At 44.0% G+C, this 22,440-nt stretch overlaps 1 protein-coding gene across 19 annotated transcripts in view; it reads left to right on the top strand.

Moving 5' to 3' along the window:
• Window positions 1-22,440, top strand: part of kif1b (kinesin family member 1B) — a 223,871-nt gene that overhangs the window by 179,830 nt on the left and 21,601 nt on the right. For 11 of the 19 annotated variants that reach the window (XM_080215347.1, XM_080215350.1, XM_080215351.1 and 8 more), the window contains 7 exons: window positions 1,317-1,383; window positions 3,710-3,794; window positions 4,830-4,935; window positions 5,854-5,880; window positions 15,355-15,469; window positions 20,468-20,601; window positions 21,450-21,511. In XM_080215347.1, coding sequence (XP_080071473.1) covers window positions 1,317-1,383; window positions 3,710-3,794; window positions 4,830-4,935; window positions 5,854-5,880; window positions 15,355-15,469; window positions 20,468-20,601; window positions 21,450-21,511 — 596 coding nt within the window. The remainder of the gene's footprint in view (window positions 1-1,316; window positions 1,384-3,709; window positions 3,795-4,829; window positions 4,936-5,853; window positions 5,881-15,354; window positions 15,470-20,467; window positions 20,602-21,449; window positions 21,512-22,440) is intronic. The other 8 variants (XM_080215363.1, XM_080215361.1, XM_080215368.1 and 5 more) reach the window with 1 other exon arrangement.

Here is a 22,440-nt window from a genome sequence, read left to right as displayed (position 1 = left end):
TAGTGCAGCGGAAATTGGGTCATCCGCTTTGGGCCTAGCAAAGGATCAAGCAGGGTGCATTCTCCTGATGAAAAGCTAGAAACAATGAAGGCCCAAAGAGACTTGGGTACGTAGGTCATTACAAGTACAGAAGTAACCAAAAAGCCTAATGAAATGCTGACCTTGATATCTGGAGAACTGGAATACTAGGGACAGAGGATGGTGTGGATAGGAACGTAGAAAATAGGAGCTGGAGTAGGCCACTCAGCCCATGGAACCTGTTCCCACCATTCAGTGTGATCATGACTGATCCCCTATCTCAGCGCCATACTACCACCCTCTCCCTGGAGGAAACCCACACAGACACGGGGAGAATGTACCGACTCCACACTGACAGTGGCCCCAGCCGGGAATTGAACCCGGGTCCCTGGTGCTGGGAGGCAGCGGTGATAACTCCTGTGCCATCTTAATGTTTTAAGTTTCCTGTCTGTTTTGTTTTGTGCAATTTTCTTCTATTTGGGGGCTGCCCTCCCTGCTTTGTCCCTGAGTTTGTTCAATTTAGTTTATTTGGTTGGCATCAAAAGGAATGCCCTCTACCCAGGTGTACAGGAGTTTTGTTTTATTTATTTGGGGGACATGGGCATCGCTGGCTGACCATCATTTATTGCCCACCCCTACTTGCCCCTTGAGAAGGTGGTGGTGAGCTGCTGCCTTGAATCGCTGAGGTCTACATTCTGTGGGTTGGCCCACAATGCCGTTAGGGAGGGAATTCAGTGCACCCCCACCTGAGGATTTCCCACAGGTGTGGGCTGATGTAAACGGGAATTCCCGTGGGACCAGAGAATCCCACCGCCAGCAAACTGCGCACCACCTCCCACCTTCAGGAAACACGTGGCTGAGAAACCAGAGACTCGCGCCTGTAAACTGTGATTGATTTATAAAGTTATTACAATGTTTTCCTTTGTATAAGGTTTATTAGGCCAGGTGAGCAAAGAAAGAATGGTTTCATAAGAACATAAGAAATAGGAGCAGGAGTAGGCCATCTAGCCCCTCGAGCCTGCCCCGCCATTCAATAAGATCATGGCTGATCTGTCGTGGCTCAGTTCCACATTCCCGCCCTCTCCCCATAACCCTTAATCCCCTCTCTTATCAAAAACCCATCAACCCGCGTCTTAAAAATATTTAGCGAGGTAGCCTCCACCACTTCAACGGGCAGAGAATTCCAGAGATTCACCACCCTTTGAGTGAAGAAGTTCCTCCTCAACTCCGTTCTAAACCGCATCTTTTCCCAGCTTGGGTTGACTCTTGCCGTGACGATATCTTTTCCTGTTCTACAGGTACATCCCTGCTGTAGTGGACCACAGTGGAGGTTTGCCATGTCAAGGCACTTACCTGCTTCACCAGGTAGGTATTTCAGATAAACTTACCTGTTTAATACTGTTTATGGTAAATAATTTATGCCAGATGATGTGGTCCTGGAAGTGTTAAACTTTCAAACTACAAAAACATTTAAATCCATATGTTCAGTTGTAACATTATCTTGAAATATCATTCTTACTTGGTATGTGTGCCTTCTCCAGCTGTGTAGGTGTTCTACTACACTCAGCTTGAATTCTGTAGAACTGGTTCTTCATAGATTCATAAAATCTCTACAGTGCAGACGAAGGCCGTTTGGCCCATGAGTCTGTACCGATTCTCTGATAGAGCATTTTACCCAGACCCTGTCCCCATAACCCCATGTATTTAATTCACTAATCCCCCTAATCTACACATCTTGGGACACTAAGGGGCAATTTAACATGGCCAACCAACCTAACCTGCACGTCTTTGGGCTGTGGGAGGAAACCGGAGCATCCGGAGGAAACCCTCACAGACACGGGGAAAATGTGCAAACTCTGCACAGACAGTGACCCGAGGTTGGAATTGAACTGGAGTCCTTGGTAATGTGAGGCAGCAGTGCTAACCACTATGCCATCATGCCACCCATTTTGGCTCACTGGGTACAACAGGATTCCTCTATGAAGGTTAAGCCTTGGCCGAATGAACTCCCAATTTGTTGATATTTGAGAAGTAGCTGCTGTTGGGTTTGACATTCAAACCATTCCAAACATTTCTAAATTCAAAAATATAAACTTGAAACTTCAATGTGGTGAGTCTCTCAGTTTCAGTGAAGGAAGGGGAGAAAAGGTGACATGAGATTCTCTAAATCAGTGGTGCAGTGTTGCCAGAGTGCACTGGAGCTCTGCTCCGGAACCTTCGATTTCAAGCCTCCCAAACTTGGACATTCAAGTGACCAATATTTGAAAAATGCTGTAAAGCTGCAGAAGTCCAATCACAAGCTGCTTTCTCTCTATACTTGCTGCTAATAAGCTCAGCAGTGATGACGAATGAGTGTATGACAGCGATGTGCTAAATATTCTGGCTGTCTATCGCACAGAATCACTGATCCAGATTTAGTCTGGTTTCCTCTGTTGTTTTCTGTGTTTCTAAGTACAAACCACCTGAAGCATTTTGCATCTGTCACCCTCGTCCACTGAGCATTGCAGGATGGTGATCTGACCAAGGGCAACACAATGGCACAGTGGTTAGCGCTACTGCCTCACTGCGCCAGGAACCCAGGTTCCATTCCAGCCTCGGGTGACTGTGCGGAGTCTGCATATTCTCCCTGTGTCTGCATGGGTTTCCTCTGGGTGCTCTGGTTCCTCCCACAGCCTAAAGATGTACAGGTTAGGTGGATTGGTCATGGTAAATTCACCCTTAATATCAGGGAGGGGGGGGGGTAGTAGCTAGGGTAAATGCATGCATTTGTGGGGATAAGGTCTTGGTGGGAATCTGGTTAGTGCAGACTCAATGGGCCAAATGGCCGCCTCCTGCACTTCTAGAGATTCTATGACTAAGATCAGAAAATGTTTTGGTATACAGATTTTTATCTCTAGAATACCTGTTCTAATTTCTGATTAAATAAAAACAATTTGATACAATTAGTAATTTAGTTTTCTTTAGGCTTAGTTGGCTGAGAGAGCTGCTTTTGTTCATCTTTACCAAAGCTCAGATCCAGTTTACACACAGGTCCCCTTAACGCAGTGATCTCGATGACCAGGTTATTTATTCTGCTGCTGTTGGTTGAGCCATAAACGTTGACCAGGATACCTCTGCGCCTCTTTGGAAAGTGCTACAGATCTCCTGCCTGACCTGATAGGCTATGCAAAAGGCTGGAGCTCAGATTGTGCTGCACTCCCTCAGCACCGCAGCAAAATGACAGCATTGATTACATGCTCAGGCCCTGGAGTGTGGCTTGGACCTGCAACTTCCTGACACAACAGTGAGAGTGTAATCACTGAACCACATAGAAACTAGAAGCAGGAGCAGGCCACTCTGCCCTTGGAGACTGCTCTGCCATTCATTATGATCATGGCTGATCATTGAATTCAATATTCTGATACGCCCCCTTCCCCCCCATATCCCTTGATCCCTTTTAGCCCCAAGAGCTATATCTAATTCCTTCTTGAAATCGGACAACATTTTGGTCTCAACTACATTCTGTGGGAGTGAATTCCACACATTCACCACCCTCTGGATGAAGAAATTTCTCCTCCCCTCAGTTTGGAAAGATTCACTCTTTACCCTGAAATCAGGACCCCTGGTCCTGGACTATACCCACCCCCCATTATCACCAACATTGGGAATGTCTGTTACATGGTAATTTGGAACATTTTCTTTCTTTCAATAGGGAATTCAACGCAGGATTACGGTGACAATTGTACACGAAAAGGGCAGCGAACTTCATTGGAAAGATGTTCGAGAGTTGGTTGTTGGTGAGTTGTTTCTTCAAAATCTTTTGCCCTTTACAGTGAGGTAGCTGGATTGAAAATATTGAGCTTTGATTTGTGAAGTAGTTTGCTGCTTAGTCCATTCTATTAAAATTTTTCACTTCAGTTTCTGAAGTATTTCTCTATAGGCTGCCAAAATTACTGTAATTAATGATGTTTGAACTAATTAATAGCATTCTCATCATAGCCTGAACACTACATCTGGGCATTTGCAATTAAAAATGTTCACGTTCTTGCATTAGACAAACTAACAAACTTGTAAAATTTCCTTATTGACGTCATGCACAAAAGAGAGAAACATCTGAGTTTGGAGCAGAAGTTGGCAAATTCACCCCTCCGAGCCTCCCCTGCCATTCGATCAGATCGTAGCTAATCTCTCCCAGGTCTCATTTCGACCTCACACCTGTTTCCCATATTCCTTTTTTTTATTAGAAGTAAATCTATCTCCTTGAAACCATTGAATGATTCAGAATCCACCGCACGATGGGGCAGCGAGTTCCACAAATTCACCATCCTCTGAGAGTAGTTCCTCCTCATCTACCGCCTCTCAACCTATATCTGTGACCTCTTGTTCTAGATTGCCCCCACGTGACGAAACAGTTGATCTACATTTGCTTAATCAATGCCTCTTAAAATTTTATATATTTCAATCAGATCCTCCCTCATCCTTCTAAACTTTAGCGAGTACAAACCCAAACTGTTTAATCTCTCATCATACATCAACCCTTTCATCCCCGGAATCAATCTGGTGAACCTCCTCTGAACTGCCTCCAATACCACCACATCCTTCCTCAAATAAGGAGACCAGAACTGGGCTCGAAATGCCAGATGTGGTCTCACCAACACCCTGTACAATTGCAACATCACTTCTCTACTGTTATATTCCAGCTCCTTTGCAGTAGATGCCAACATCCCATTGACCTTCTTTATTACATGTTTTCTCTGCGCACCTACTCTCTGCGTTACCTGGGAAGAAGTTTCAGAGCCAGTAATTTTTGTGCTTTTCCTCTTGTTTCCCAGGGCGCATAAGGAATAAACCAGAGGTGGACGAAGCTGTTGTAGATGCTGTTTTATCTTTGAATATTATTTCTGCGAAACATATCAAATCTTCTAACGAGGCTCATAGGTATGTTTGCGCACTTTTTTTTTCAGAAGGAGAAGTGCACTCTGCGGTTCAGTTCTTTTGCCCATACTTTTACGAAATAGTGTTCAGGATCTGATAATTGTTTGTTTGTTTGAAACAGCACTTGTAATGAAGCATTTGACTGGCTGGATTGTCAGTGTGGTTTTGAGTTTTAAGCAACTTCCTTTTTTTTAAAAAAATGGTTTTATTTGCCAAAAATCCTGTTCCAGGGACCAACCAATTAAAACCACAGCTGTGAAGATTGCCATCAAGTGGCTTCTGTTGCAAGGTTGATCTCTTAAAAGTTAAGAAATTGATGAGTACAGAATAGACTGTTGATATGAGTGTACTTGGGTGACCCAAGTTTGCCCTGATGAGTACTGCATCTGTTGGGGATTGAGGATTATTAATAGCCTGAATGTTCTAATATGTAAAGAGATTTTATACTGAACAAGTTTGGGAATTTTAAAATAAAAAGTTTATTTGTTAGTGTCACAAGTAGGCTTACATTAACACTGCAATGAAGTTGCTGTGAAAATTCCCTAGTCGCCACACTCTGGCACCTGTTTGGGTACTCTGAGGGAGAATTTAACACAGCCAATGCACCTAACCAGCACATCTTTCAGACTGTGGAAGGAAACCGGAGGAAAGCCATGCAAACACGGGTAAAACATATAGACTCCACACAATTAAATTAATGTCTTAGCGTCATTAGAAAATATTCAGAAATAAAGTAATTCTGTGATCAGGAAGCCTCTGACTTTTACATTGCAAATCATTGACCTTTTTTTTGCAGTTTCTTTTATTGCTTAAACAAAGTCATGCTTGGTTGCTTTTTATTTTAATGAAGTTGTATTTTGTACTCTTCTCCATTTCACTCTGTCTTCATTGCTACTAATGGATGCTTCTTGTATTTTGCAGGCTGTTTCTTGATTTGGATTTACCTAGGTATTTTTGTGTGTTGTTCGCTGCTGCTTGTTTATTCTGTTGCATGTTAGATTAACAATCCATCTCTTAAATCGCATCTAATTGTCACTTTCCTTTGCTTTTTTTTAATAAAAATGCATTCCTACTTTAGTGCCGCCCCCAAACGTGACTTTATATCACAGGCGTGTGAAATAATCGAGGAAGACGGTTCACTTATTGGGCATAGCAACGTGAGAGTGAGGGATTTGGCACTCTTACCCTATTGGTCTGAGCTTTGAAAAATTAGGGTTCAGTTCCACAAAGCCCACGTGCTGGGACCGTGATTACAGAAAGTGTTGGAAATACTCAGCAGGTAGGGTAGCAGCAGTGAAGAGAGAAGGGGAGCTAGCATTTCAAACTGTTCAACTTTCATTGTTGACCTGAACCATTAACTTGTGTTTCTCTCCTCAAAAGGTGCTGTTTGACCTGCAGACTTTTTCCAGCATTTTCTATTACCTTTTCCAGATTTCCAGCATCTGTGCTATTTTGCTTTGGAAATGAAATTGTTCAGCAGTACAGTTTGCCACCATTCTCACGATTTAACTATTTGAATTCAGTTAAGGAAGATGATCCTCTTCTGGATCTAGAATCCCTACATGCTGCAGGAGGCCATTCGGCCTGCACTGACAGCAATCCCACCCAGGTCCTATCCCCGTTACCCCATGTGTTTACCCTGCTAACCTCCCAGACAAAGGTGCAAATTAGCATGGCCAGTCCACCAAACCTATACGTCTTTGGGCTATGGGAGCAAACCAAAGCACCTGAAGGAAACCCACGCAGACATGGGGAGAGTGTGCAAACTCCACACGGACAGTCACCCGAGGCTGGAATAGAACCCAGGTCCGTGGTACTGTGAGGCACTAGTGCTAACCACTGTTGCTGTAGACTTGTGTACACCGCTATATGCACAGTTAATGGAGTCTGGGTGCCAGTCTTCACAGGTGGAGTGGAAGTAACAGAACTGGATCGGTGTGAGATACCAACAAGAACTTAATCTTTAACTTGAAACTATTCTAATATTTAAGAGGGTAATTTGCCCAAGAACTCGTAAAATAAATGTATACAGATCCACAATGATGTGGAATACAAGTGTTGGCGACAGTAAGATTGCTGCCAACTTTACATTCGAGGAAATTAGCTCAATAAACAGGGCCATCCGTTGGACGATTGCAATTAACCCTCGATTGGCTGGATGACTGGTTTGTGATGCACGGCGACACCAGCAGTGAGGGTTTAATTCTTGTACCAGCTGAGGTCATTCATGAAGGCTCTGCCTTGCCCCCTCGCCTGAGGTGTGGTGATCCTCAGGTTACACTGGCACCAATCAGTTCATTCCCAAAGGGGGAAGCAGCCTGTAATCATCTGGGACAATAGTGACTTTACTTTTACAATTGACCTCAGTATCTTCAGGGTAAGGAGAAGGTAAAGAGAAGAACTGTGAGCTGTGTGGACACCCCAAAACAGAGCCTGGCTCACTGTGACATCCCACAGGATGTAGTAACCTCTAGACAGTCCCAGCCTTAAATTCACACTTCGAGGGACTAATCTCCCTGAGGGTGAGAGATGACAATAGAGAAATTAAACTCTGAGGTAATGGAATATTGCATGAGTTATACCTCTCCTAAACTTCCACAACTGGTGAAGCATCTCAACATTTTCCAGATTGTGACCACTTAGCACGAAAGAGAAGTAAGCCAACTGAGATGGGACTAATCAGAAAAATAGAGAGACCATTACCCTAGTTTTAACCACACTTGCAATCTTGGAGAAGTTTTGAAGGGAAATAGCCTGTGATATAAACTATTATTCCTACTGGCAGCACCTGTGACTCCTCAAGACAATGTCTCCAGCAATTCCAGGAAGGTCTGCTGCTGGAAAATATTTCCTGTACGATATTCCTCTTGTACAATATCCCCGTGTCATTCCTCTAGTCTCAGTAGTGCCAGTAGTTGTTCAGTGTAGCTGTGAGTGTTCCAGCGATGTTTACCTTTTAATACGCAATCCACATTATAGACCATATGTTTTGGTGTTAGTTACCCTGTGAATTCAGCACACTATTTTAATCAACTGATGTGTAGATGTTATTTATAACTATAATCTACAGTCAAAAGAAAACTGATGTCTTCCTTCTTTCTCCCACTCAATTCTGCATCACTTCTCTCTAGCAGACTGACGTGGATACCGAGTTCCCCAATGACTTCAAATTTAAAATTCTCATCTTTATGTTTAAATTCTTTTCATGGACTGGTCACTCCCTATTTCAGTAATCTCCCCCAGTCACCTCCCTAAGCGCTCTCTTCCTCTGATTCTGTCTTGTGGTTGTGTTGTTATTTTGGAGGGGTGAAAGTGAATTCATTTAACTTCACAGGGTGGAATCTTCAGCCATCCATGTTGGTGGGATTTTCTGGTCCCGCTGCAGTGAATAGAGATATGGTTGCACACCAAATTCTCCGTCCTCGTTGTAGCGGCAGTGGGGCGCAAACAGCCAGTAAGATCACCCCCATAATGTTTATGGTGAATGTGGGAGAAATTCCCCACGTAATTTTCTCTCGGTTCTTGGGGGCAGTTAGAATCATAGAATCCATACAGTGCAGAAGAAGTCCCTTCAGCCATTGAGTCTGCACCAACCACAATCCCACCCAGGCCCTATACCCATGAGCCCATGCATTTACCCTCACCCATTCCCCTCAACTAAGAGACAATTTAGCACGGCCAGTCCACCTAACCCACACATCTTTGCACTGTGGGAGGAAAGCCACGCAGACATGGGGAGAACCTGCAAACTCCACACAGACAGTGACCCAAGCTGGGAATCGAACCCTGGCACTGAGACAGCAGTGCTAACCATATCACCAAACAGCAAATCATATTAGCATTTCAAATTTTTAAGATATGAAGAAAACTTGGGCTGAAGATGGACTGATTCTGTTCATTCCAATAGTATCATTTATATAACTGGTTACATTCTTCATCACTGCCCTGATGTACTGACATTGACTTGTAAAATTAACATTAGCATAATGTCCTGCTTTTTTTCCCCACATCTATCTTCAATAAAGCACATTCAGATTATGAATTCCATGTGCAGCTTGTATGTTGATGTTGGTTTTCTCAATGCAGGCATTAGTTAATAACTTGATATGGTTTCTTCAGTTTTAAGAGCGCCTTGCACAAAATAATTTTGAGCCTAATTCAATTGAAAGCAGTTAATTGAATCCATTACCAAAGACGTACCATCAAAAGCTCACATTGCTGAATGTCGAATTTACTGCAATAATTGTTTTTTCACGCGAGGGAGGTGTCTGAGAATCGATCCTCGGGTGAAAAGCCCCCCCAAAGAATGACAAGAGGGTGAGACAGAAAGGAATGGTGCAGTACCAGAATGTAATGGTTTAACATAATGGCCTGTGCTGTTGTCTGTTGGGAAGGTAACATTCCTGAGCAGGGAAGGGGAAACATCAGTGAGGGTTCTGCTTCTGATTACCACCCAACTTGACAGTCAGTGGTCTCACAACACCATATTAAAGTCCAACAGGTTTATTTGATGTGGTGAGACTACTTACTGCGCCTACCCCAGTCCAACACCGGCAACTCCACATCACAACTTGACAGTGTGAGATGTCTGATAAAGAAATGTTCTCCACCGCAGAACAACTTGCTTAGTTGTGCAGTACATCTCTTGTAGAGAGTATCACTGTTTATATTCTTGTTTTCAAATCCCTCCACGACCTCGACTCTCCACATCTGTAATCTGCTCCAGCTCCCGTCCTTCTGGGATACCTGAGCTCACCTAATCCAGGCCTTGTGAGCACTTCTGTGTCACCGTTCGTGGCCATGCCTTCGGCTGCTTGGGCCCTGAGACCTTGAGTTGCCTCTTCAAGTGTCTCTACCATTGTTTCCTCCTTTAAAATTCTGCTTAAATCTTACCCCTTTGACCGAGCTTTTGGCCATCAACCTTAATTTCACCTAATGTAACTTTGTGTCTAATTTTGCTTTCTTCTCCTGTGAAGCTGCTGGTGCTACATAAATGCAAGTTGTTATGGAGGGTTGCCAGTGTCTGAAACCACAGTGAGACCAAAGCCAGTAACTTTAGCCAAGGAAGGCCACAGATTGTTACAAAAAGTTCTGGATTCTTCTAAAGTGTCACAAGGAGCAGATTTGTTGCAGATTTATTACAGGATTTGTCTGGAGCTGCAATAATAGGTTGTCCATGCGTGTTGGAAGCTCCTCACAAAGGTGACTTAATCCCAGTGTACATTTCCCCACAAGGACAGCAGGAGAAAATGTGAAGCGTTGCCTTAGGCAGCCCTTGTGCATTTCTTGGCTTCTGGTTTCAGAGCAACATTTGGAAATTCTTTGGAATAGGCCAGCTACCCATCAAATCACCCAGAAATCTTATAGTATTGGGGTTGGGTTGGAGGGATGAGGGTAGTATTAGGAAGGCAATGGCAGCAAGCATCAGGGACAACAGCTCAAGGTAAAGTTGTAACCTCTCGAGTACAGAGGCTGGTTACCTTGCACACGAACATATGAATTAGGAGGAGGAGGAGACCGTTTAGCCCCTTGAACCTGCTCCGCCATTGAATGAGATCTTATTGTAATCTCAATTCCACCCTCCATCCTACCCCAATAGCCATTGTATTGTGAAAGCACTGACATTGCAAGATAAACATGTCCTCCAGGTAGGATGGAGACGTTTATAGAAAAAAGACAACCTTTAAATGCGCGAATAAACCAACTTCTCACAAAGTAGGAAAATTCTGCCTTTGTAAATGCAACCAAACTTTCTCTTTTCCAGTTTAATTAAAGTTGCCTGATTTTAGTTTCATCCATACTGAATTTAAATTACAACCTGACATTGTGGTGGGACTGAGCAAAAATATTTACCAGCAAATATGTTTGGAAGATATCTTTTTATTTACTCCACGTGTCAACTGATCATTGAAAAGCAGTTGGTTGTTTGACTTAAATTGTGGAGCGTGTAGTTTTATTTTGTTATTGTTTAGTCTAAAATCTCACAGTCACTCTGCTGAAATATGATGCGTGGCAGAGACTTGCATGTTGCAAATGGAATAACACTTTTTTAAAATAATGTTATTTTGCAAAATGCCTCTCATTAGTCAATTTCCTTACAATGTGTAGGATTCTGACTTAAACTACAGACAAGTGAAAAGTGCTAGGAATATAAAATTTCTGGCTTGGTTAATAGCCTCTCTTCTTCCAATGCCCCTCCAAACAGTTAGTGTTATGGGGCTGTTATAATGTTTTATTGTTGTTGTAGTTAAAAACTACCGTTCCCCTCGAGTAGCCAGGCAAAATCAGAGTGGATTCAAGGTGATTTATTAATTGTAGGGCGACAGGATCCTGATCGGTCAGAGTGCAACATTAAGAAATACACAAGCAATTATAGCTTCAACTTCAATTACAAATAATTAGCATATACCAATAAAAGTCTCGGAGTTATCTCTATCCAATCACAGTTACTGATTAAGGTTATATCATGCATACGTTAGAACATAGAACATTACAGCGCAGAACAGGCCCTTCGGCCCACGATGTTGCGCCGACCAGCTTTTTAAAAAAAAACACTAACCCACTAATCTAAACCAATCCCATTTCGTCCATAAACCTATCCACAGATCTCTTAAACGCCCCCAAACTAGGCGCATTTACAACTGCAGCTGGCAGGGCATTCCAGTCCCTCACCACCCTCTGGGTAAAGAACCTACCCCTGACATCAGTCCTATAACTACCCCCCCTTAATTTAAAGTCGTGCCCCTCGTGCTAGCTTTCTCCATCCTAGGAAAAAGGCTATCACTATCTACCCTGTCTAAACCTCTAATCATCTTATATGTTTCAATAAGGTAAAGTTGGAGTATAGTGTCCATTTAAGACTTATGCATGTTACATCATCGAGAAATGAGAGCTGTGTGTCTGACCAATGAGATCTCAACCTCCCTTTCCATTGTTCCTTGTTCCATTGAGCAAACTGCAGCTACACATCATTCGATTGAATGGTCCTTGACTCTTATCTGGGTCTGCTTTTAATCAAGACCTGTGGTTTGGACATATTTCTCCCTTTGTGACTGAGATACAGCTTGCAGCTTATGTGATTTTTAAACTTGAGATTACTAACCCTTTCGGTCAGCCTCCAAAGATCATGCCCATCAGCGACTTTGCTGTCTGGTTATCTGCCACTTTTATGATCTCGCTTGTCGGTGTCCTTGTAGTGGTATGGGTGGCTAGGAAGGCAAGACTAATGGCCAGTTCACCAGGTCTTTGGCTGTCATCCAGCCTATGGACAGTAACCAAGACAGCGCAGATGTCATTGACTTAGCATTGAGTGTATGCTAATGGAATTTGCATGCTTCAGAACATCGGAGTTGGTGACCTTGCACTGCCAAGAGATGCTATGGATACGTCCTGGGACAGGGAAGGTGGAAGCTGTTTTGCTGGCCCAGAATATTTTGTCCAAGTCTTACTGCTGTAGAGGAGCGTGCTGAGGACTCAACTTGGTAGACTCACTATTTGATGTTGGTCAGATCAGGATGCTGTTGTGTTGTTCCGTACTCTCTCTCGGGTTGGACAAAAGAGCGGCAGCTTTTGCCAGGCGCGTGTGACAGATTGCTGATGATTTTGGAGCCTGGATATGTGAAGCTGTCGATAACCTCCAGCATCTAATGTCAATTCTGTTGGAACGGCAACATCCCGGACCAGGACAATGATCTTCCTGATGCTAATGGAACCAAACGCTACAGAAGTGAGGAACTCAATATTTGCTTTTATAGCAATATATTGGAAGATTACTGCATTTTAAATCAGTCCATGTTGTTGATATGTTGTTGCTATTTCTACGATTCTTGTGCCTTTTTAATTCTGAATTCATGAATTGACAAATAGCTCCACTTGTAAAACAAAATCAAAGTAGTATATAACATCATCAATGGCACAAATGATATCATTCAACGTATGTTGTTTACCTTTCACATCACTGTCTCTTGGGATCATTTTGCAGAGCTTTGTGTAATTACAAATAGAAATAGAAATGACAGAGTAACACAACGTAACTCAGCAGTGCTCTCTCTCACACGCCGCATTGTTACAATCTGGAAGGCAATGCCTGATAGGGTGAAGGAAGCAGAAAAACCAGAGGTATGGGACTAATGTGGGCCAGAATTTTCCAGACGTTCTGGAAAATGTGGCGTCTCCCAGTCCTGCCGACGGTGCACTCCCACTGCAGGTTTCCCAGTGGCAAAGGTTGTGTTCAGTGGGAAATTCCATTGGCAATGGCAGAACCGGAGGATCCCACCAATAGCGGGCCACTCCCACATTGCTTGGACAATCACTCTTTCAAGCATGAAGGTCAGAATGGGCTCCTTCTCTGCCGTGGGACGACTGTCCTTTTACACTTTGTCGTTTCATGTATCAAAAATTCGGTGCTGTTTGGCACAGAGAGGAACTAATTATGGCGCAAAGGCTGCCTGACCTTCCACATCAACTTGACCTTCGCACACGATCCCACATCACTCGATTCCCTCTGAGCGTGCAGAGTGATTGATTTTTGAATAATTGCAACATATCAGCTTCTAGAACTCTCTCAGGTAGAGCATTCCAAAGATTAAGAACCCTCTAAGGGAGGAAACATCTCCTCGTCTCAATCCTAAGTATTGACCATAAAGTTAGGGGGATGGTTTTTAGCTGAGAGGTGGGGTTAAGAGCATAAATACTTTAGTCAGATTTCCTGAATTATATTTTTTCTTCAAACTATTTGTGCATACATTTTTTTTTCTGGCAGCCCTTTGACTCGCGAGATGATAGTTTGTGTTGTGGTGGAGAACTCTGTTAAATATCACCTGGTGTGGCTCAGAAGTCCTGTTCTAGCATGCAATCTCTGTCAGTCCTAACGCAGAGGAAGACAATGGGCTGAGAAGATGCTGACTGCTGCTGCTTTGGGTTCTTATCTCAGCCAGCTGAGCTTTCTGTTTGGTCTCTCTTCCGTTGCGCCCCGCACCCCCCCACCCCCCACCTCAACTGTCAGTTTCCAAAGATCACTGCATCCCTTGTGTCTGAGTCAATGTCTGCCATCTTCATATCTCACTTCCAAATGTTCTTGTGGCAGAAGCTTGGACACCCAGGAGACTGTGACCCTATGGACAAGTTCACCTTACAGGTCCTTGAGCCTGGCCAACGTTGCATATACGTCATTGATTTAGCATTGTGCGTTTGCTGTTGGACTTAGCACGCTCCAGCACCTCTTGAGTTGGTGACTTTGCTCTGCTAATTGATGCCAAAAATATGACCGGTACAGCAATATGGAAAACTATTCCACCTTTTCTCTGCCTAGCATCTGTTGTCCAGGTCTCGCTACTGTAGAGGAGGGCATTGACGATGCAGACTTGGCAGATATGCTATTTGGTGTTCTCTGTCGGGTTGCTGTTGTTCCATTCTTACTCAGTTAGGTGATAACAGCTGCAGCTTTAGCTGTGCGCATGTTCATTTCAGCATCAAGTGACATTTGCTGGTGATTAAGTCTGGACATGGGAAGCAATCAACAATCTCCAACATTGCATTGTCAATGCTGATAAATGGCAGTACGACAACATTCTGGACCATGACTGATGCTGATGGTCAAGTACTTTACAGGGATAAGAGATTTAATCCATTTTCTGCTGAAGTTGTTCCTCAGTGTGGAATGCCGGTGGTAATAAACACTCGTATGCCCTACATAGAATCCCTGCAGTGCAGATGGAGGCCATTTGGCCCTTTGAGTCTGCACTGACCACAATCCCCCCCAAAAAGGCCGCATATTTACTCTGCTAGTCTCCCTGATACTAAAGGACAATTTAGCATAGCTCGCACATCTTTGCACTGTGGGAGGAAACCCACGCAGACACGGGGAGAATGGCAGATTACACACACAGTCACCCAAGCCGGGAATCGAACCCGGGTTCCTGGCACTGTGAGGCAGCCGTGTTAACCGCTGTGCCATCATGCCACCCCTATGTTTTAATGACGAACAGCCACTGGATATGGCACCACAGAATTGCCAACACTTGTGGGACTGCAGAATGGGTAGCTTGAGGAAAGGTTGTTGGGTAAAGTGACTATTCCAAAAGGAAAATAAGTGTGGATCCACATTGGTTGTTTTGAATGTATTCTGGGAATGAGTGGGTAAAACCAAGCAGCGATTTTTTTTTTCATAATTAAATTTTAGAAAGGATATAGTGTTCAGAAGGTCGACACTGAAGTATATTTTCACGTGCAGAAGTTTCAAAGTGTCACATTGTGTTGCCGTTGTGATGCTGTATTCTTAGGAAGCACCTGTAAAATGTCTGTCTCAGGTTAGTCAATAGAATCAATGTAAAAACACTGGATATTCTGTTCTGTTTGTCTTCCAGTTTAAGATGCTAATGTATAGTATTGACCAATTTTGCTTGTATCTCTCTCTGTCTCCAGAAGTTTCTATCGGTTTGAGGCCGTTTGGGATAGCTCTCTACATAACTCCCTCCTTCTAAACCGTGTGACTCCGTACGGTGAAAGAATCTACATGACCCTCTCTGCATACCTGGAGGTTTGTCTCCTCATCTGTTTCTAATAAATCAGCGATATTTTTTGATGACCAGCTTCATTTCACAGCATCTCAAATGTAAGAAAAGATTCACTAGGATGCTACTGGGACTTGATGGTTTGAGTTATAAGGAGAGGCTGGTTAGACTGGGACTTTTTTCCCTGGGGCGTAGGAGGCTGAGGGGTGATCTCATAGTGGTCTATAAAATAATGAGGGCCATAGATCAGCTAGATAGTTAATATCTTTTCCCAAAGGCAGGGGAGTCTAAAACTAGAAGGCATAGGTTTAAGGTGAGAGAGGAGAGATACAAAAGGGGCAATTTTTTCTCAGAGGGTGGTGAATGTCTGGAACAAGTTGCCAGAGGCAGTAGTAGAAGTGGGTACAATTTTGTCTTTTAAAAAGCATTTAGATAGTTACATGGGTTAACATGGATGTAGAGGGATCTGGGCCAAATGCAAGCAATTGGGACTAGCTTAAAGGGTGGCATGGACAAGTTAGGCAGAAGGGCCTGTTTCCATGTTGTAAGCCTCCATGGCTCTGTCTAATGTTCTCCTTCTGCTGACTTTCCAGTGGAAATTGGGCAGTATTTAACAGATTACATGTACAATGGCTTCTTTATATATACCAGTTGATCTTCATATACAGTGAGTTGAGATCTAGTCTAGTCTCCAAGTTGTTACGACCCCAGCTGGTGTTACAGCTGGACAGGAAGATCCCAGAATGGAACCCTGGCTCAAAAGACCATGGGTGGGATTTCCTGACCGCACTCACCCCAAAGCGGGAAAATCCCACTCGAGGTTAACAGAACTTTGCGTGGTCCATGTCTCACCCACTACGATTCCCATGGCAGGCAGGATGGGAAAATTCCACCCCATAACTACTTTACTTTTTTAGAAAATGTGAAGGAACAGAGTCACAGGCTGGCTAATTAATTTTTAACAAGTAAAACACTTATAAACATGAAGTAATTGGATTATCAAAGAATAGAATACCAACAGTCCAGAAGGAAGCCATTCGGCCCATCAAGCCTACAGTGACTCCTGGGATGCATAGGTTAGAGGGATTAGCGGGGTAAATATGTGGGGTTATGGGGATAGGGACTAGGTGGGATTGTTGTCAGTGCACACTTGATGGGCTGAATGGCCTCCTTCTGCACTGTAGGGATTCTATGCCTGTCTGACAGAGCATCTTACCTTATCAACATAACACTATGAATTTATGTTGAAAATCTATCTAACCTGCAGATCTTTGGACTGTGGGAGGCAACCAGAGCACCTGGAGGAAACCCACATAACATGGGGCGAATGTACAAACTCCACACAGATAGTGACCCAGGACTGGAATTGAGCCTGGGTCCCAACTCCCTAATTATCTCCTTCCTTAGGAAGCCTGGATCTTTCCAGCTCCCTTGTCTTGTCCAGCTTCTCCTGGCAGAGTTGAGAATGTTCACTCCCTGGTGTCCTGTCTCAAACTGCAATATACCCAGCTAAAATGAAGAACAAAAAAACCCTTCCCTTAAAAAGGGCCTCCAGTTGCTCAGCAATGACTTACTTCTATTTACCCTTCATGCAGTAACCATCTCTAAACATAATAGAATCACAGCTGGAATTGAAACCAAGCCCCACACATACAAACCACTTTGTCCAGCATGAATCTAACTGTAGGTTTCACCTTCCTAAGTACAGGAACATTAAAATAAACCTATTTAAAACTATGCCTTATTTCTACAAATATAAATCCCTTAAAACAAAGGTAGATTTCCCAAGAAGGTGAAGTGGAGCTGACGAGAAGGTGAACAAGGCTATGAGATGCAAGACAAGGATCTGAAGTATAAAACATTCATGAGAATAGGATATTCTGACCTTTTCTTCATCCATTCAACTTCAATGGTATCCTAGTTAAATAATAAAACTCTTTAGGGTAATACAGATGTGATGCTGTTTGGAAAATGGATTTCTCTGCAATTTGAAGGGAGATGAAATCTGAGATGCAGAGACACCACGGTTCAGCATAGAAAACTGTAGGAATACCTCTGTGCTGACCATCACATCTTGCAATAACCTTTTGCGACAGTGCATATTTTTGAATCAAGCTTTCATTTTCATGGCCCCAATAAAACCTCATCTCTGCGAGTTGGCCATCTTACTCTGACAGCATGTTTCCTAAGTGCAGAATGAGGCCATTTGGCCCGTCATGTCTGCACCAACTCTCCGACAGAGCATCTTACCCAAGTGCTACCCACGTAACTCTATGTATTTACCCCACTAATCCCCCTAACCTAGACACCTTGGGGCACTAAGGGGCGATTTAGCATGGCCGGTCCAACTAACCTGTATGGTTTTGGACTGTGGGAGGAAACTGGAGCACCCGGAAGGAACCACGCAGACACAGGGAGAACGTGCAAACTCCACCCAGACAGTCACCCGGGGCTGGAATTGATTTGTATCGTAACTTGTTTTCTAGAGGTTTGCAGTCATTTTGTTGTCTTCTTGAGACATCAATTTGACGTGACAGTTCTGATGTCAAATTGAGTGACAGAAGAGTCAGAATTGGTATCATCATATTCTGATGCACAGTCTATCTTTTTACTGTGTCGATGATGCGCCAGACCTGGAGTCATGTGCAGTCACCAGTAAGATTCAAGAACACCTGCTTCCCTGCTGCCATCAGACTTTTGAATGGACCAAACTTATTTGAAGTTGATCTTTCTCTACGTCCTAGCTATGACTGTATATAATCTCCACTCTCTCCTCCCCTATCTACTCTATGAACAGTATGTTTTGTCTATATGGCGGGCAAGAAACAATACATAAGAACATAAGAACATAAGAAATAGGAGCAGGAGTAGGCCATCCAGCCCTTCGAGCCTGCCCCGCCATTCAATAAGATCATGGCTGATCTGTTGTGGCTCAGTTCCACTTTCCCGCCCTCTCCCCATAACCCTTAATCCCCTCTCTTATCAAGAACCCATCAACCCGCTTCTTAAAAATATTTAGCGAGGCAGCCTCCACCACTTCAACGGGCAGAGAATTCCAGAGATTCACCACCCTTTGAGTGAAGAAGTTCCTCCTCAACTCCGTTCTAAACCGCCTCCCCTTTATCTTGAGGCTGTGCCCCCTAGTCCTACTGTCTTTTTTGAGCGGGAAGAGTCTCTCCACCTCTATCCTATCCATCCCATTCATCATCTTATACCATCTTATGCCAGCAAACAGTGCCTGTGGCATGGTGGCACAATGGTTAGCACTGCTGCTTCACAGCGCCAGGGACCGGGGTTCAATTCCCGGCTTGGGCCACAGTGCAGAGTTTGCACATTCTCCCCGTGTCTGCATGGGTTTCCTCTGGGTGCTCCAGTCTCCTCCCACACACCAAAGATGTTTGGGTTAGGTTGGTTGGCTATGCTAAAATTGCCCATTAGCGTTAGGGAGACTAGCTAGGGTAAATGCATAGGTTAGTGGGATAGGGCCCGGCTGGGATTGTTGTCAGTGCAGACTCGATGGGTTGAATGGCCGTCTTCTGCACTGTAGGGATTCAATGTGACAAATCAAATCAAAGTAAGTTGGTCCTGCATTTGACTATGGATTTAATCATTGCTAATCCCTAACTGCCCCAGTGGGATGTTGTGAGGTAAAGAACATAAGAACTGGGAGCAGGAGTCGGCCGTCTGGCCTCTCGAGCCTGCTCCGCCATCCAATAAGATCATGGCTGATCTTTTTGTGGACTCAGCTCCACTTACCCACCTGCTCGCCATAACACTTAAATTTTTGAACGATAAAGAAATTATCTATCCTTGCCTTAAAAACATTCAGTGAGGTAGCCACAACTGCTTCACTGAGCAGGGAATTCCACAGATTCACAATCCTTTGGGTGAAGAAATTCCTCCTCAACTCAGTCCTAAATCTGCTTCCTCTTATTTTGAGGCCATGCCTCCTAGTGCTAGTTCCACCTGCCAGTGGAAACAACTTCCCTTTTCTATCTCATCTATTTCCTTCACAATCGTATATGTTTCAATAAGATGTCCCTTCATTCTTCTGAATTTCAGTGAGTATAGCCCCAGTCTACTCAGTCTCTCCTCATAAGCCAACCCTCTCAACTCCGGAATCAACCTAGTGAATCTCCTCTGCACCCCCTCCAGTGCCAGTATATCCTTTCTCAAGTAAGGAGACCAAAACTGTACACAGTACTCCAGGTGTGGCCTCACCAGTACCTTAGAAAGCTGCAATATAACCTCGCTGTTTTAAGACTCCATCCCTTTAGCAATGAAGGACAAAATTCCATTTGCTTTCTTAATTACCTGCTGTACCTGCAAACCAACTCCTTGAGATTCTTGCACAAGGACACCCAAGTCTCTGCACAGCAGCATGCTGCAATTTTTTACCATTTAAATAATAGTCCATTTTGCTGTTATTCCTACCAAAATGGATGAGCTCACATTTACCAACATTATACTCCATCTGCCAGACCCTTGCCCACTAAGTTAGATTATCTATATCCCTTTGCAGACTCGGGGTCCTCTGTACACTTTGCTGTGCTACCCATCTTAATGCCATCTGCAAATTTTGACACACTCCAAATCATCTATATAAATCATAAACAATTGCGGTCCCAACACTGATCCCTGAGACACACCACTAGTCATTGATTGCCAACAGAGAAAGATCCATTTACCCCCACTCTTTGCTTTCCATTAGTTAATCAATCCTCTATCCATGCTAATACATTACCCATAACACCATGCCTCCTTTTTATCTCATGTAGCAGTCTTTGGAGGGGAAATCTTGTCAAAGTCCAGGTACCCCACATCCACAGGTTCACCACTATCCAGTGCACACGTTCTCACAGAATCCCACTAAATTAGTCAAACGTGATCGTCCGTTCATGAACCTAGGTCATAAACTCAGGACACAGCTAGCTGTACTTTTTCCAACTGTTTGTGCAATGATGTCGATTTGCTGGACTTGTAATACTTTTGTGCGCTTTGACTCTTGATTTTGTTTCTTTCAGCTTGATCACTGCATTCAGCCCGCAATAATCACCAAGGACATCTGTATGATCTTCTACTCGCGGGACGCCAAGATTTCACCTCCGCGATCCCTGCGTAACCTGTTTGGCAGTGGCTATGCCAAAACACCCGACTGGTACTTAACCCTCTCACAATCCAATAAGGGAAGATGCTAAATGGGGTTTTAAAACGTTACCGGCTTAAAAATAAATTAGGAAATACTTTGTCAAATTTAACCCAGTCACATTTCTTTATGTGTAAGTGGGCTATATATTGTTGCTTTGGGACTTTAAAATGACTGTCAACTTTTGTAAGCAGACAGTGTGAAATGATCTGTTTTGGGCGGATGGTGGAGGCAGGTTGCCTCGCAACCTTTTAAAAAATACCTTTCTAGGGGAAGGCAATGGCCCAGTGGTATTATCGCTAGACTATTCTAGAAACTCAGCTAATTGTTTTGGGGACCCGGGTTTGAATCCCACCACGGAAGATGGTGAAATTTGAATTCAACAAAAAAAAAATCTGGAATTAAGAATCTGCTGATAGTTTCATGGTCATTGTCCGAAAAACCCGTTTGGTTCATTAATGTCCCTTTTAGGGAAGGAAATCTGCCGTCCTTACCTGATCTGGTCTCCGCATGATTCCAGAGCCACAGCAATGTGGTTGACTCTCAACTGCTCTCGGGCAACTTAGGGCTGGCCAATAAATTCTGGCCCAACCAGCGATGCCCGTGCCCAGCGAATGAATTTACAGTAAAAAGGATGAGCACACGGCACATCAGAACATTCAAGGCTACGTGCCAAATGCTGGTAAATGGAATTAGGCGGGGGATTGGGTGTTTCTCGCGTGTAGGTGCAAGCTTGATGGGCCGAAGGGCCTCTTCTGCACTGTTTGATTCTTGTGACTTGTGGTTGCGTATGCGATGGGTGAAGGGGGGTATTAAACGATAAGGACAAAAAGTGGTAATTCTGTTTATCGTTGTTTCAGTAACCGAGTCAGCGGCGTCTACGAGCTCAGTTTATGCAAAATGGCTGACACGGGGAGCCCTGGTAAGGCCAAGATTCTGGTGATCTGGTATCTGATTATTAAACTGTTCACCTCATCATGACAACGCACACATACACGGACGTGCACCCCAGGAACGTCTGAGTAGAATATGAGTTTTGCTGGCGAAGGGTGTGTTTTCACCTGTCCCTCGTTATCCTGAGGAAGTGGTTGAACTCACGTTCTCAGAGTTATAGCAGCCATTGTGCAGTGAACGTGAATGCCATCAAAGTCAGTTTTTCCAGTTACGTCCACCCCCCAGGACTGGAAATTCCTGCCGGAGATCAGTGGACCTTTTGAACGTCTGTCACGTTTTCCATTCCACCTGTCACAATTCCCGTGGCAATGGGGCAGGAAAATGTACCCCCACATGTCCATTTGAACAGAGCTTTGTTTAAATCTGCTCCGGTTTCCACCCAGCCCATTGAGTTCCCAACCCGATGTTTTTTTAGGTTGTCCAGATCATAGAATCCCTACAGCGCAGACGGCGGCCATTCAGCCCATCGAACCTGCACCATCAACAATTCCACCCAGGCCCTATCCCTGTAATCCTAGGTTTTTACCCTCCTAGTCCCCCTGACACTAAGGGTCAATTTATCATGGCCCATCCACTTAACCCACACATCTTTGGACTTTGAGAGGAAACAGGAGTACACAGACACGGGGAGAATGTGCAAACTCCACACAGACAGTGACCCAAGCCGGGAATTGAACCTGGATCCCTGGCGCTGTGAGCCAACAGTACCAACCACTGTGCTGCCCTTGTGGGTCACTCTTTAAAGTTCCTGATTTCCTTCAGTCATCAGAAAGGCACATGCAATGACACATGTCACAGTAACCATCATGCTATTCTTTGACCACCCAAACTCATGCATCTCATCAGCTTCAAATCTAATTTGTGCCTTTTAGTTGTTCAAATTATTTTTCCCAGAAC

This window comes from Carcharhinus amblyrhynchos, chromosome 30, assembly GCF_965287045.1.
Source record: "Carcharhinus amblyrhynchos chromosome 30, sCarAmb.v2.hapA, whole genome shotgun sequence".
Lineage (NCBI taxonomy): Eukaryota > Metazoa > Chordata > Chondrichthyes > Carcharhiniformes > Carcharhinidae > Carcharhinus > Carcharhinus amblyrhynchos.
The sequence above is the reverse complement of the archived record's forward strand: the minus strand, read 5'-3'. Positions and strand labels throughout refer to the sequence as shown.